This window comes from Falco naumanni, chromosome 6 (assembly GCF_017639655.2).
Source record: "Falco naumanni isolate bFalNau1 chromosome 6, bFalNau1.pat, whole genome shotgun sequence".
NCBI classification, from domain to species: Eukaryota; Metazoa; Chordata; class Aves; order Falconiformes; family Falconidae; genus Falco; species Falco naumanni.
Genome location: NC_054059.1, coordinates 85297181 through 85309768, shown reverse-complemented (window position 1 = coordinate 85309768; position 12588 = coordinate 85297181). Strand labels below are relative to the sequence as shown.

General features: G+C 42.4%; 1 protein-coding gene across 1 annotated transcript in view; it reads left to right on the top strand.

Moving 5' to 3' along the window:
- The window catches only part of PLD5 (phospholipase D family member 5), a 70848-nt gene that overhangs the window by 48395 nt on the left and 9865 nt on the right, over positions 1-12588 (top strand). The window contains exons 4-5 of the mRNA XM_040598642.1: positions 7044-7241; positions 11141-11280. Coding sequence (XP_040454576.1) covers positions 7044-7241; positions 11141-11280 — 338 coding nt within the window. The remainder of the gene's footprint in view (positions 1-7043; positions 7242-11140; positions 11281-12588) is intronic.

Sequence of the window (12588 nt, the reverse complement as noted above, 5' to 3'; positions counted from 1 at the left end):
TTAAGAACAAGGTGTTATGCAAAATAATGGTGGGGCTATCTACTGAATGTAAGGTGAAATGGAAATTAGGAGAGCATCACTGTGCGGTTTTTGACCTGAGAAACAGCAGAAAAAGGAATGGGACACACAAATATCAGCTCCTAAAGTATCTCCTCTGCCTTATCATGACAGCTTTTTGCCATTAGGTAATAAAAGTAAAAATAATGTATGACCTTGTAACTTCCCTGGGACTTTTATCCTGCCAGAACCACAGACCCAAATCTATTAAGTTACTTTCTAAAGGTGAGAATTAAGGGACTTGCTGGTGGCTGCCGATTCAAATGTACTTTATCAGTTCTGATGGGGTAGTCAGTTCACTTACGTCCCTTCCCTTAGCGAGACCAGCATGCCACAGCTTCACACTGACATTCAGTGCCAGTGCTGGGTGCACACTCCATCACCTCTTCTTGGTCACGTGCTCAGATTTATTTCCAGCACAGTGGCCTGAGTTACAATTTTCCATTTTCAGTGATGGGATCAAATTCCCAGCTCAGGTTGAGACTGCATTCTTCTATCAAGTGGAAGGGACTATTTTTTTTCTATTTCAGTAGAAATTCTGCCTGCTGATTATTTTCAAATTACTTAAAGCTAAGATGATACAAAATTAACCTTTGGCCTTAGATAACATCAATGTGAAACCCACACAACCATGGGCCATAGGCCAGACTCAAGAGAGATCCAAGTGCAAGACTCACAACCTGGTTCACCAGAGAATTTGGTTAAAAGTTGCACCTAAAAATTTCAAAATAACATTTATTCATAAAAAGTGTCTATGGAAAACAGAAGCAATAGTTACAATGAAACAGTTAATCTCAAAATTTGATCTGTTTGAGTCCTTTAAGTAATGTTCAAAAGAAGTTTGTGGGTTTCAAAATAACAGGGGATTCAAGTAAGAACATTTATTATACCCTAGGTGATTTCTGACATCCAAAGATGCTGTTAAATATTGCATTTATTCATTTTCAGATAGTTTAAGCTAGACAGAATTTTACTAACTTCCTGAGGATACATTGCTTTACCATTTGTATTAATCTTTTCTACTTAGTATTTCCCAACAGTAGTGTAGCTCCCATGTTCTTACCAACATGGAAGGAAAAAGTGCAACTCAGAGCGGAAGCAGGACTGTGCTGGATTTGGGTTGCACCAAGTTACTTCTAATTTGGCAAAGCTGTGATGCCTCAGCACTGTACTGCTAGCCAAGCACGGAGGGGAAGTTTTGGCTTGGGATGCATAAGGATAGGTTGCAATTTCTAGCGAAGCATTAGCTGAGATAGGTGCTTTTGCTGGTTTGGTGGCCATAATGCACAATACCTGCACAGGTGTTGGGAGAGAAGAGCCAGGCAGCGTTGCAGCCTTCTTCAGCATCAGGCTGCACTTTTGCTTTACAACAAAGTGACGGCCATCTGAATGGGGATGTCACACTGAATGAATTTGTGAGGAGCACTACTCCTGTAACCCTGTCATAGCAAAGTCTGCTGCAACAGCCACATCAAACAGTACTGCAAAAAGAAGCGTTTAACTTTCTCACGTCTCTTTGTCTCTCTCTGTCACTGTTGGTGATGGTCACTCCCATCAGAAAGCCCTTCCCCTGCTGCCACCGGCCACCCCCCAGCTGCTACCTGGGACTGCCATGGGACTGCCCTGGGACTGCCCTGCCTATCTGCTCCGCAGGTTTTGGTGAGAGGTACAGAGCAGCTGCACAGAATGCAGCCTTCAGGTGATGCTTATGTATGATTGGAAAAGATTCATTGATGATATCATGATCATTATGGTATTGATGGTATCATAAATGATACCAGAAGAAAACATAAGGGAGGTTTGCAGTAGGGGTCATGTAAGACTAACAACCAAGGGAAAAAGAACGTATGTTTGGAGTGCAGGCTAACCAAAAAATTAGAGCATATTTAATGAAAAGATGCGTTTTCCACTGTAAATATCTGCTTTAAGGTGGTAATGAATACATGGTATATTATTTTTCTTTAGAAGCTATTGAAAATCTTAGGTCCTTTTAGGCCTTAGTAACTGATTTATCAGTATAGCATGCCTTCTGCTAGCCCATTGCTCTGTTGTGCTTTTGGTTTTGCTCAGTCATTCATTTGGAAATCGGTCATTTAAAAAAAAACCCACAGGCTTGAAGGCATAATTAAATACATTTTCAAACACAGGCAAATGGCAAACGCACACACAGTCCTCTATAGAAAATGTCTACTTAGTAAATTTAGTGTGCAATATACCGTATTAACTATATAACATGTATAGTGAATCCAGCGTTCCTGTAGCACAGGCAAGTGGATGCCCAGCAAATGGCGTTTAATATCTGTGTTTTCAGGATCAGGCTCGAGCGTGAGCAATTACTAAAAATTTTTTCTTTAAAAGAAACTAACAAGGAGTTTTCTAAAACCTCCTGTTAACGTTTGCCACAACTCAGATATTGCAAGCTGTGAACCAGATTGTGCCACTCTTATGTAGGTCAAATAGTACCTCGCCTGCACAGTGGGTTGGCTCTTACAGTGTAGCTCAAGGTAAATATAAAACGCACTGTCTGGTCTGCCCGGGGCAGGTTAAGGACACGCTGTACACCCTGTCTAACCCATGATCCAAATGTATTTGAAAAGTTTTCCTAACACTGTTCCTCAGTGTAGGAAGCTTACAGTGTTGTGAGTCCACAACCTGTATTGTTTAGTTCTTTTCCTGTTTTATGTGTTTCAAATATGATGCCTACAAATATCCAAAGGACAAAAATAAGCAAAAAATCCTGTCTGTGAAATCCTGCTCTTTGTCCAGTCTAGAAAGGAATTTCTCCTCTAGTTATAAAAATCACTATTTCTCTAGCTAGGCCATATTTGTTACTTTTTGTAGCTTAACTGATTTCTGTAGTTAGAGTATCACTGTACAGTGGGTTTTGAGTCACTATTTCTTGAGTCTTGTGTAGTCATTCACTTCTCTGGTGCTAAAGAAAGCTCTTGTTGGCAAGACAGACAAACGGCGATTTGGTAGCCTTTTAGTAGTTGCTCTGCACCAATGTAAATGGCATGGGGCAGAAGGAAACCCAGCTCCTGTGGTTTTCATATGTTGAGAACAGCACTCATGGTGGCTCTTAACAAAGAGGGAAAGAGACCTGCTCGTGAGAAGACACAAAATTCCCTATCCAGAAAATCATTCCTGTCCCCAGCCCCAGTACATGCCCTAAAAATGTCACTCACATTCAACTCTACAACTTCAACGTCCAAATATTTCAGTTCCATTTTAAGGCAATCAAATTTGTACATTTTTATTTTCATTTCACATTTATCTTCCTTCGTTTTATTAAGATTTTGATTTCTTGAAATCTGATTCACTTTAATTTTTTAGTGATGTTTTCATTACCGCATGAGTTGGTTTTAAAACTCAGGATGAAGAAACACTTCCCTTGCCTTAAAAGCCTTTACCCCAGAAGGATTTTACCTTAACAGGTACCTCAGATGATGCTTAGCTGCATGTTTCAGCCAGGGAACAGGGCTTAGATTTTGATTCTTTCAATATAAATCTTTTTTTTCTGCTTCTCCCCTGAGACTATTAAAAAAAAAAAGTCTGTAATTACAGCAGCTCTCAAACCAAAGAGAAAGTCCCCGTATCTAGATGACCTACCACCTCATGCTAAATCTGTCGCTAGCGCATCCTTGCTGCCCCCTCTGCAATGCCTCCAGGATGACAGGCTTTGTGCTTAACTGGAAAACGAGCAGTCTCCCCTCGCCTCAGAGTGTGGGAGGAAAAATAGGCTCAGTGTGGAAGATACTTGTGAAACAGATTATTTTTTTAGTCTCCAAACTTATTGGGGCTTTGCTAAGACAGGAGACAGCTGGGATTTTCTGCACACGTGTGCGCTCTTTGCATTATTTCCATTTCAGGGGGATGCGTTGTGTGCAAACCAAGGTGGTCATGGTGTGTCAGGCTGACAGTTACCTGGTTTCCTAAGAAAATAAGGGCTGCACAGTGAGCACGGCAGTTGCGTCCGCTCTCTTCCAGCAACTTTGAATCTACTTGTCTGGTTCAGTCAAATTTGAACTGAAGTTCATAAAAGCTTAACGCAAGCAGGCAGCTGGCTAAAGAGGATAACTGTGTTTGCCAGAGAGGGAAAGGAGGAGCCCAGTCTGTATGGTGCACCAGGGAATCCCCATGGGGCAGAGCTCTTATCACGGCTGCAAGAGCAGGAAAAGCTTTGATCAGTGCTTGCAGCCGGAGAAGCTGGCTGCAAGACGCAACGCCGTGGGAAGGCAGGGTTCATTACTGCGCTGTAAATACATCTCTTGAAGTGGCTTTGTTCCAGTCTGCGATGTGAGTGTAACCGCTGGGAGCGGGTGCCTGCAGGAGCCGAGGTGGTGCCCAGCCTCACCCGCTCCCACGGGAGCATCCAGCTGGCTGGTCCTTGTGTGGTTCTGTTGCATGGGAAGAGGCTGGCGGTTAGGCATGGCTAATGGTTAATTTTCGGTCAGGCTAGGTGGTGATCTGTAAAAGCTGCACTTCAAAAAACCCATTAGTGCCCCTGGCTTCCTCCCTATCACTGTACACGAGCAAGCACTTAGGCAGAAGGGCAATCCTTGAATTCACAGGGAGAGGACATACTGCAAGCATTCCTGCTCCAAGGAGAGCTGCTCCCGCAGACGCAATCCTGACCGCTTCTGGCATGCTGTGAGGACACTATTTCATCCTTACTTTTAATGGAAGGGATAAAGTGGAGTAGTAATAATGGGACTGATAAATGAAAGGAAAACTGTAACCACATAATTATGTCAGAATCAACTAACAGCCATGAAAAGCCGATTAAACCACATTATGCAGATACATGTAACAGAATACTATTAGTTAGTCCTTTGCAATGGCATGCCTGGCAATTAGGAGAGCGGTATTGGCAGCACACAGTGAAAACAGTGACAGTGTATAGTTAAAAATGTTTGGAGACAAACAGTGCATAGAGTACAGGGACAGCCTAGAACTGAATACAGGAGCATCCTCAAAGACACCGGCACCGAGGGGAAAACCCAAAGATGTTATTCCAGATAGGCTGCTTGACTAGAATGTTGGGCATAGCTTGGAATAATTTATATTTATCATCAAAGGGAATTTACTGGCTTATCCATAAATAAAAGGCTGCAGTGCAGCAAGTAGTCTGTATTTTCCAACTACCCACAAATTTCAGGTCGTGCAGGCTGATGGAGGAAATGCGTATTTTTCCTGAACTAAAGAAGCTTGCAGAAATACTCTGACTGAGGCAGTAAGAATATTAGGTAATGTTGCTGTGGTTGCAACTATTCAGTAAATAGTCGGGAATGGGAAAGCTTAGTGTTGCATAATGCTTCTTATGTATGCAGTATTTACAGGTCAGGGACCTGAAGGTGTCACCCGTCCAGTTTCTTTGTCATGGCAGTATTGGGGTGTGTTGTTTCCTCTCAGCCACCATAGCAAGAGCGCGAAGGTTCAATCCCACCCTTCGCTCCCTTCCCCTGCCCACTCTGGCAGAGTGGTTCTCATCTGCAGGCAGGGAGAACTGCGCAGCAACAAGCTCCGAGATGATGATAGTGTGGGGTTCAGAGCTCCCGCAGGCTTTACAAAAAGATACACTTCTACCAGAAACTCCTCCACGTGCCTGTGGAGAGCTCATCTAAGGGAATAAAACCAGTGGGGGTTTTTTTTTTTTGGTGTCACAGGATGCGCATGCTGGAGAGTCCATACGCCCCTTATGTTCTCCATCATGCCAGGCAGACTTTTGAGACATGCTACCAAGAGAGTCTGCTTGCAGAAAACCAGCGTGGATCCTTTAAATATTTATCCTACACATTGTTTTCCAACAGACAGATGCAGGTTTTCTTCTCGCTTTATTTTTGGAGATGGCTGAACTCGTGTGACATGCAGATAATGAGAGGTCAACAGCACCTGTGCCCACACACAGCTTCCCTGAGCACTGTATGTGCTCGAAGGAAGGGGGAGAGTGCAGCTTACTTTGATTACAGAAGCCAGGGAATATGTTTATAAATTAAATTCTGTTGACAACTTCAGTACTAGTGACGTGCAATTAATGACATCTGTGACAAGCCAATATTTATTATGACCAGGAGATGTGCCTTTATTTAAATGGGGAGGTGAGACTGTGTCCATAGAAGGTCAAAGCATTTACTTGTACTGTGACGTCTGTATTTACTTGGGCTATTCTTTCCCATACTTTGTGAGAATGTTCGTGTTTACAGCGTACTTTTCGTGACAGAAGAGCGTCATTATCTCCATTTTTACATCTGAAGAAACTGACACCCAGAAATGTAGAGTACCCTGGGTGAAGGACCATACCACAGCAATGGCAGAGTTAAGAACCCAAGTTTTTTGTGTCCTAACAAGTTATGCTAGATCATGTTGGGTTTAATAGCACAGTAAATTTAGCTACTGATAGTATTAAACACCTGTTTTTTCATCCATTTTATTTGAAGGTGGAGCATCACATTCCTTCTCCATCACAGAAATAACTGAAGTGCATTTCTTTCACCTTTTCCAGAACTCACAGAAAACAAATTGTTTCTGAAGTAAGAAAGTGCTGCTACATCATCCAGCAGAAAGGATGCCTTTCCTGTAAACAAAATAATACAAAAATCATAAATAAAAACGATTCTAGCCAAGAGTAGTAAACCTGGGACAAGACCTATAACAAAAATGGTGTCTATGAGAAACGGGCATCGCTCCTAAGCTGTGTCCATCCGTAAGGTGTGTGGAATTCCATCAGGACACGCAGCTCTGATAGACACTGAACGTACAAACCTTGCTACAGCTTTTGCCTGCTCCTGACTTTTGATGATTTAGCTTATGTGTTTGCCTTTAAACAAGCATCGTTGGGAATGTTCTTTAGTCAACCGTACTCCGGCTGAGCGGAAGGCAACTTCTGGGAAACAAACACCCCCCAGACACTCCTATGTTCTCGCTGCTTACGTCTGCAGGTCCATCAGCCAAAATGTCACTAATGATATGAACCTTTAATTTCACAGATGAAGGAACTTGGTGTCATCGTATACAACTGTAGCTGCCTGGTCCTGGATTTACAGAGGATATTTGCGCTGTATAGCTCATTAAGATATAAGAATAAAATACCACCGAGCTGGTCTAAGAGACTATACGGAGTGTATGATACTCAGAATAAACTGACGCTGCAGCTGAACGAGACAAAATCAGAAGCTTTTGTGTCGGTAAGTTCTGAAATGAGTTGCAAAGAGGGAGGGAAGGGAAGAGACTTGTTTAACCCATCAGATTTTTTGGAAGACCTGGAAATTTAACATCTGCTTACTCTCTGAAACTGCCCTTTATGAACTACAGGGTAGCGAGACCAGGTTAGGTAGGTGTCAGTAGCATGTATTAAAGAATCTCAAGTGTCTTCTCACCGATACAGAGATGTTCACAGTTCCCTGCAATAAGTCTGTCATAATGCTGTGTTCCCTCTGACAGAGACTATCATGGAGAAATTACTATGGAAAGTAACTTCCATGAATAGGAACATGTAAGATGTAAATTAAAGCCATACTTAAGTATTTCTCTAAAGTGACCCTAACTGAAAAAGATGCATATTATTGCTGTGTCCTTAACCAAAAGCAGCTACTAAAATTGAGTGACTGAAAACTCAGCTGTAGAGGTAAGACCACTACAGCTCTCACCTGCAGAAGACAGAACTTGTCTGATAGTCTGATAGTAATGCTGGAAAACCAAATCATTCTGTTGTCTAGGAACACGGTTATTCCAACAGGTATGCTTTTGTGGGGAGGTCTGAAATTGAAAGGATTTTTAAAAATTACTTGCCTTTTCCTGTGGTGTAGAACAGACTAAACACAGTATTGCTATTTCTTTTTTTCATTCTGATTCTGTGACATTGTTTGTACGTGCAATTTGCCAGAAGTGAACATGCTGCAGGATTTCGTTTGAGCATTATTCTTTTTCCTGTTCTCTGCAATGTTCACACTTCTTCACTTGCGTTCAAAAAAAATGATAGGGAGGCCCTTCAAATTATTTACAGTAGTGGACAGAAGGTGAATGACTTGGGAATAAATGGACTGTTAATCAGAAATCTAAAATGATACAGAATAAGCTTGATATCAGAGCTTGCATTTTTTTTCAATGTAACTTGTAAGGATTAATCCTCTTCACCTTGTTCCATTGAAAGCATGCATACATCTGTAGAACGTTATCTACTTTAGCTTTATTTTAAAATGACACTTTAAAACTTCTAAAATTCAAGCAGCAGTCCCCACGGAAGCACTGTCGGTGTGTGTATTTTTAATGGAGAAGTTTTCAGTCTCAGCAGTGATGTAGCAAAACTGGAAAAAAGTAAACAGCGATAGAGATGATGAAAGATGCGGCGTGTCTTTCATTTTCAAGGTAATTACATGAATAAAACCAACCCCTTCAAAATCAGGAAGGTAATGAAGTTGTTAAGAGTTATTTACCATTCTGTCTAAAAAAAAAAGGCAAAACCACATTGCTTTACAGCCAGTAGTGCCTAAACCACAACGCACATAGCACGCTATTAAGCCGTAGAGGCACTGGCATAGGATGCTTGTGCAGATGAGTGGTTCCAGTGCAGCGTTTACCTTCACCTGCTGGGAGCCAGGCAACATTCAGCTGTCCAGGATTTTTCACATTCCTACAGTCCGTGAAGGGAAAGAGAACTATTTTGGACTGAAAATCTGGAAGTGCCTAAGCCAAGCAGAATTAATAGCCATCTGAAAATAAAATGAGCTTCCACTGATTCGGGTCTGGACAGTCTTAAGGATTAGCTTAAATTAGAGACTGACTCGGGCAGTTAGCTAAGGAGCTGTGAACATGAAATGAACTCCTACGCCCTTCTAAGCAATCTGTTAGAAAGGGAGAAATCGTGCTGAAAGGCAGTCCTGGAGGGGCACTCAGGAAGGAGAGCTGGGTAAGGCCAGCTTTAAGGAAACTGGGATCACAGACAGGCAGGTGGAGAGAGGCTCTGCAAAAGCTGCTCCTCTGCAGTTTGTGGGATGTTCACTTCCCCCCTGTATTTCCCTTTTGTGCGGGCAACAAAAGCCTCCTCTCTTGAAATTCCACTTCAGAAAACTAAACGAAAGAGTCACTGGTACTCAGAAGCTCAGATCAGTGAAGTCCAGCTCCAGGAGCCACGCGAATCTGTAGCCGCAGCCAGTTGAGCTGGTTCTTCCTTCCTGAAAACAGGCTCTTCCATACATTTCTCCTCTACTAGCAAATCCTCAATGTTGGTCAGCATGCCCCTCCAAAAGCTACTCCTGAAGTTGCTCTGGGCTGGTTTGGTGGACCAAGGGTTAGCATCACTGTCTGGTCCTGAACTGGTGAGAAGAGGAAAGTCTCCACAAGCCCGGCAGTTCTTACTGCCATGGTGCTGTCTGTGGGCTGGGGTGTGGGTGCTGCGCTCCCCAGCCCTGCGTTGACCCCCTTCCCACCGGGGCACGGCCAGCTACCGCTGCCAGTGGGAATAAAGGCCTGTTTCTGATAGGTGAAATATCAAAAGAGTATTTGATCAGAACAGCAAGCGCTAATACAACTAATCCGGAGAAAAGTACTAAAATAGCGTATGACCACAGAGGGGGTCAGCTGCGCCACAGAGTAACGTGTGGAATACCCAAACAAGTGTTGCAGTGAGAGCTTTAACTGAAATTTTTCTTCTAATTATCTTCTAAATGTCTTTCACCTTCTGGTCTTTATATTGAGCGCATCTGAAAAAGATAATGCGTAACAATTCCTTTCTTTAGCTGCTTGGTAACTTAAAACTTCTATTCGACGTAATAAGAGTGTAAGAGTAAACTCTCAGTGCAATAGCCTTCTAAAACTTTCAGATAATAGATATAAATTATATGTAACAAAATCAGTTCATTCTTTTTCTTGAGTCAAACCTCATTCTTTGAAAACATTTCCCTTCCCATGTTTGTGCAATAGAAAACAACAAGTATAACGCACAGTCATTGAATTTTTTTGTTATGCTCAGGAATCACAGCTTAGCGCTGCTTAGCAACAAAATTGTCTTCCAGCCTGCCTGATAAAGTGTAAGTTTTGGTTGTTTTTCTTAAGTGTTCAGGAATGGATCTGGAATACCGGTCTTGAGATCTTGCTAGTTAATTTTCTAGTATTTTCCGCACTTGGGTGTAGTAAATCCTTAAGACCAGACAGTGGTTAAGAAACCACTGTGATAGGCATTGCCCTGAAAGAAAAAAAGAACAACCAAAAGCCCATGGCGGGAGCCAGTCCTCTAAAGAAAACGTGCAGCTGCAACCCAAGCAGGTGACAGAGGTGAGAAGCAGCGGGAAGGCAGTGGTCTGTGGGGCCAGCCGTTATGGGAAGGACAAGTGACACCTGCTCAAAGTGCCTTGAATAACCTCTGCTCCCAGGAACTGTGCTGTTGCCTGCGAGAGCTTGGCAGGCAGCTCCACTTCTCTCTCCTGACGAGCAGCAAGTCCTGGGCGCCTCTGCTACAGGCGGGCAATTCCCGCTGGCTTCACCTTGTTGCCCGACGCATTCGACAGCCCTAGACACAAGGCAGAGAAGCTGACGCCTGGGCTTTGCCGCGCACCAGCTCAGTACCAGGTGAAGAGCTTTATTTATCACTGAAGCTAGGTTTTAAAGGTAAATTTCCTGCAAAACTGCAGCATCTCCCCAAGACAGTGATGGAGCCAATGGGGACTGCGTGGAACTGTAAACCAAACTGACTTAATACACATTAACTCCTGGTTGCAAGTGAGGGATCAGGCTGATGTGGCAAGAAGACAGAAAGCACTCCATTTAATAGTAACCAGCCCTGGGACTCCCTGGAACAAAAAAATCTCTGAAATCTAACTTAAATTAGAGCATCTTTGATGACAGTGGATGTTTTGAAGTTTGCATCTTCTGCATTTTACCAACAGTTGCTCTAAATGGTGAGGCTTTCAAGGGCAAATTGAGCAAATGCCTCTCCTTTGTACCTCTGAGTTTCTAGCAGGACAGTTGAAGGTACCAGTTAATATTCTCTGCCAAAATAAAGGCTACTACTTGCTATCTCAAGAAGAATAGGGGAAGAGAAAATAAATCACGTATTTTAAATGCCATATTTGAACTTTTCCTTTCACAGAACTCACCTAAGCTCTTCTGCCCAAAGGACAGAGTCCTGGATATTGAAGCTATATACAGTGTTATCGATGATGCAAAGCAGTTTGTGTACATAGCTGTCATGGACTACTTGCCGATCGTCATTGACACCAATGCTAAACGGTGAGTGTCCATGTCCAGGACTAGCAGGTTATTGTAATGCCAGTACGGTCTGCTGGAGAAAATGAACCCACAGGAGATTAGTTACTACTGTGGACCAATTTCTTGGGGCCCAATTCTGCTCTTATTGAAATCAGTGAGAGTTCTGCCATTGACTTAAATGGGAGCAGAATTGGGACCTGAGAAGACATTTCCAGTTCTGGGTCCTAAGCTTTGGATCTGCCTATCGAAGGAGATTAGAAATTGCCTAGTCTGACCACCTGCAAGTGACTGCACCCAGGAATACAATAACCTGCTTGTACATTAATCCTATTTCTTACATGATTACATTCACTATCTTGATACCGCAGCTACTGGCATTTTATGAATATGATACAGATATTCAAACTGAGTGAGAGAGTGTGTGTGTTAAGCGAGAAATAACATGTTGTGAGTTCTCATACACAATATGGGAGATGTCATTATTTTATTGAAAATTACATGAAAATTCCAAATTCAGCATAGATTACCTTTGAATTATATCACATTTTGGTTAATTGAAAGTTGTTAAAAACAAACAAGCCCAGGTCATTTTTAAATACCCTGTTTGTATGGACTATTGAAAAGCACTTGTGACCCAAAACTGGAGCCACAGTATAATAAAACCATCCAACTCAGAAGGCAAGTATCCAGTGGTCCCTCTGACTCTCCGTAATGCAATGAATCCAGCATTTAGCAATGCTCGCTGTTCCATTCATGCACTTTATGTGAACACAGTTAAGCCAAACTAAAAATCTGATTATGTGCTTTTTTCCAGTTTTGCATAATTAAAGGTTTCGCTTAATTAAAAAGAAAAAAACAACTATGATTTTACCTGATATCAAGCATAAGCTATTTCAAGTCTACAAGAGGGTTTTTTCCAATAAACTCACTACATACAGCCTCTATCACAGCAAAGGAATCACGGGTAGAACTGTAGGAGGCTCCGTTTCATGATATGCATCCCTGTCGTTTCCCCTTTGTGTTGGGAAGGATCTTAGTATGTAGAGCCATTATAGCATTGCAGTTGATGTTATCTCCTATACTTCTTTGTTCTCATGCCTGAAGAATTCAGAAATCTACTGGATTAGGGACATCCAGGGAAGCCACCTGTCTGAATTCCACGTTTTTCCTACAGTATGGTTTTGTGTCTGAGGCACTGCCACAGCTTCTCTACCTTGTCAGCTCCCAGTTCCCACTGGTGAGTTATTTTCTGGCATTGTAGAGCTCCAATTTCATTAGGCTGAATGCCTTTATGCTGCTCGAATAGAGAAAACATGGGGATTTGGGGTT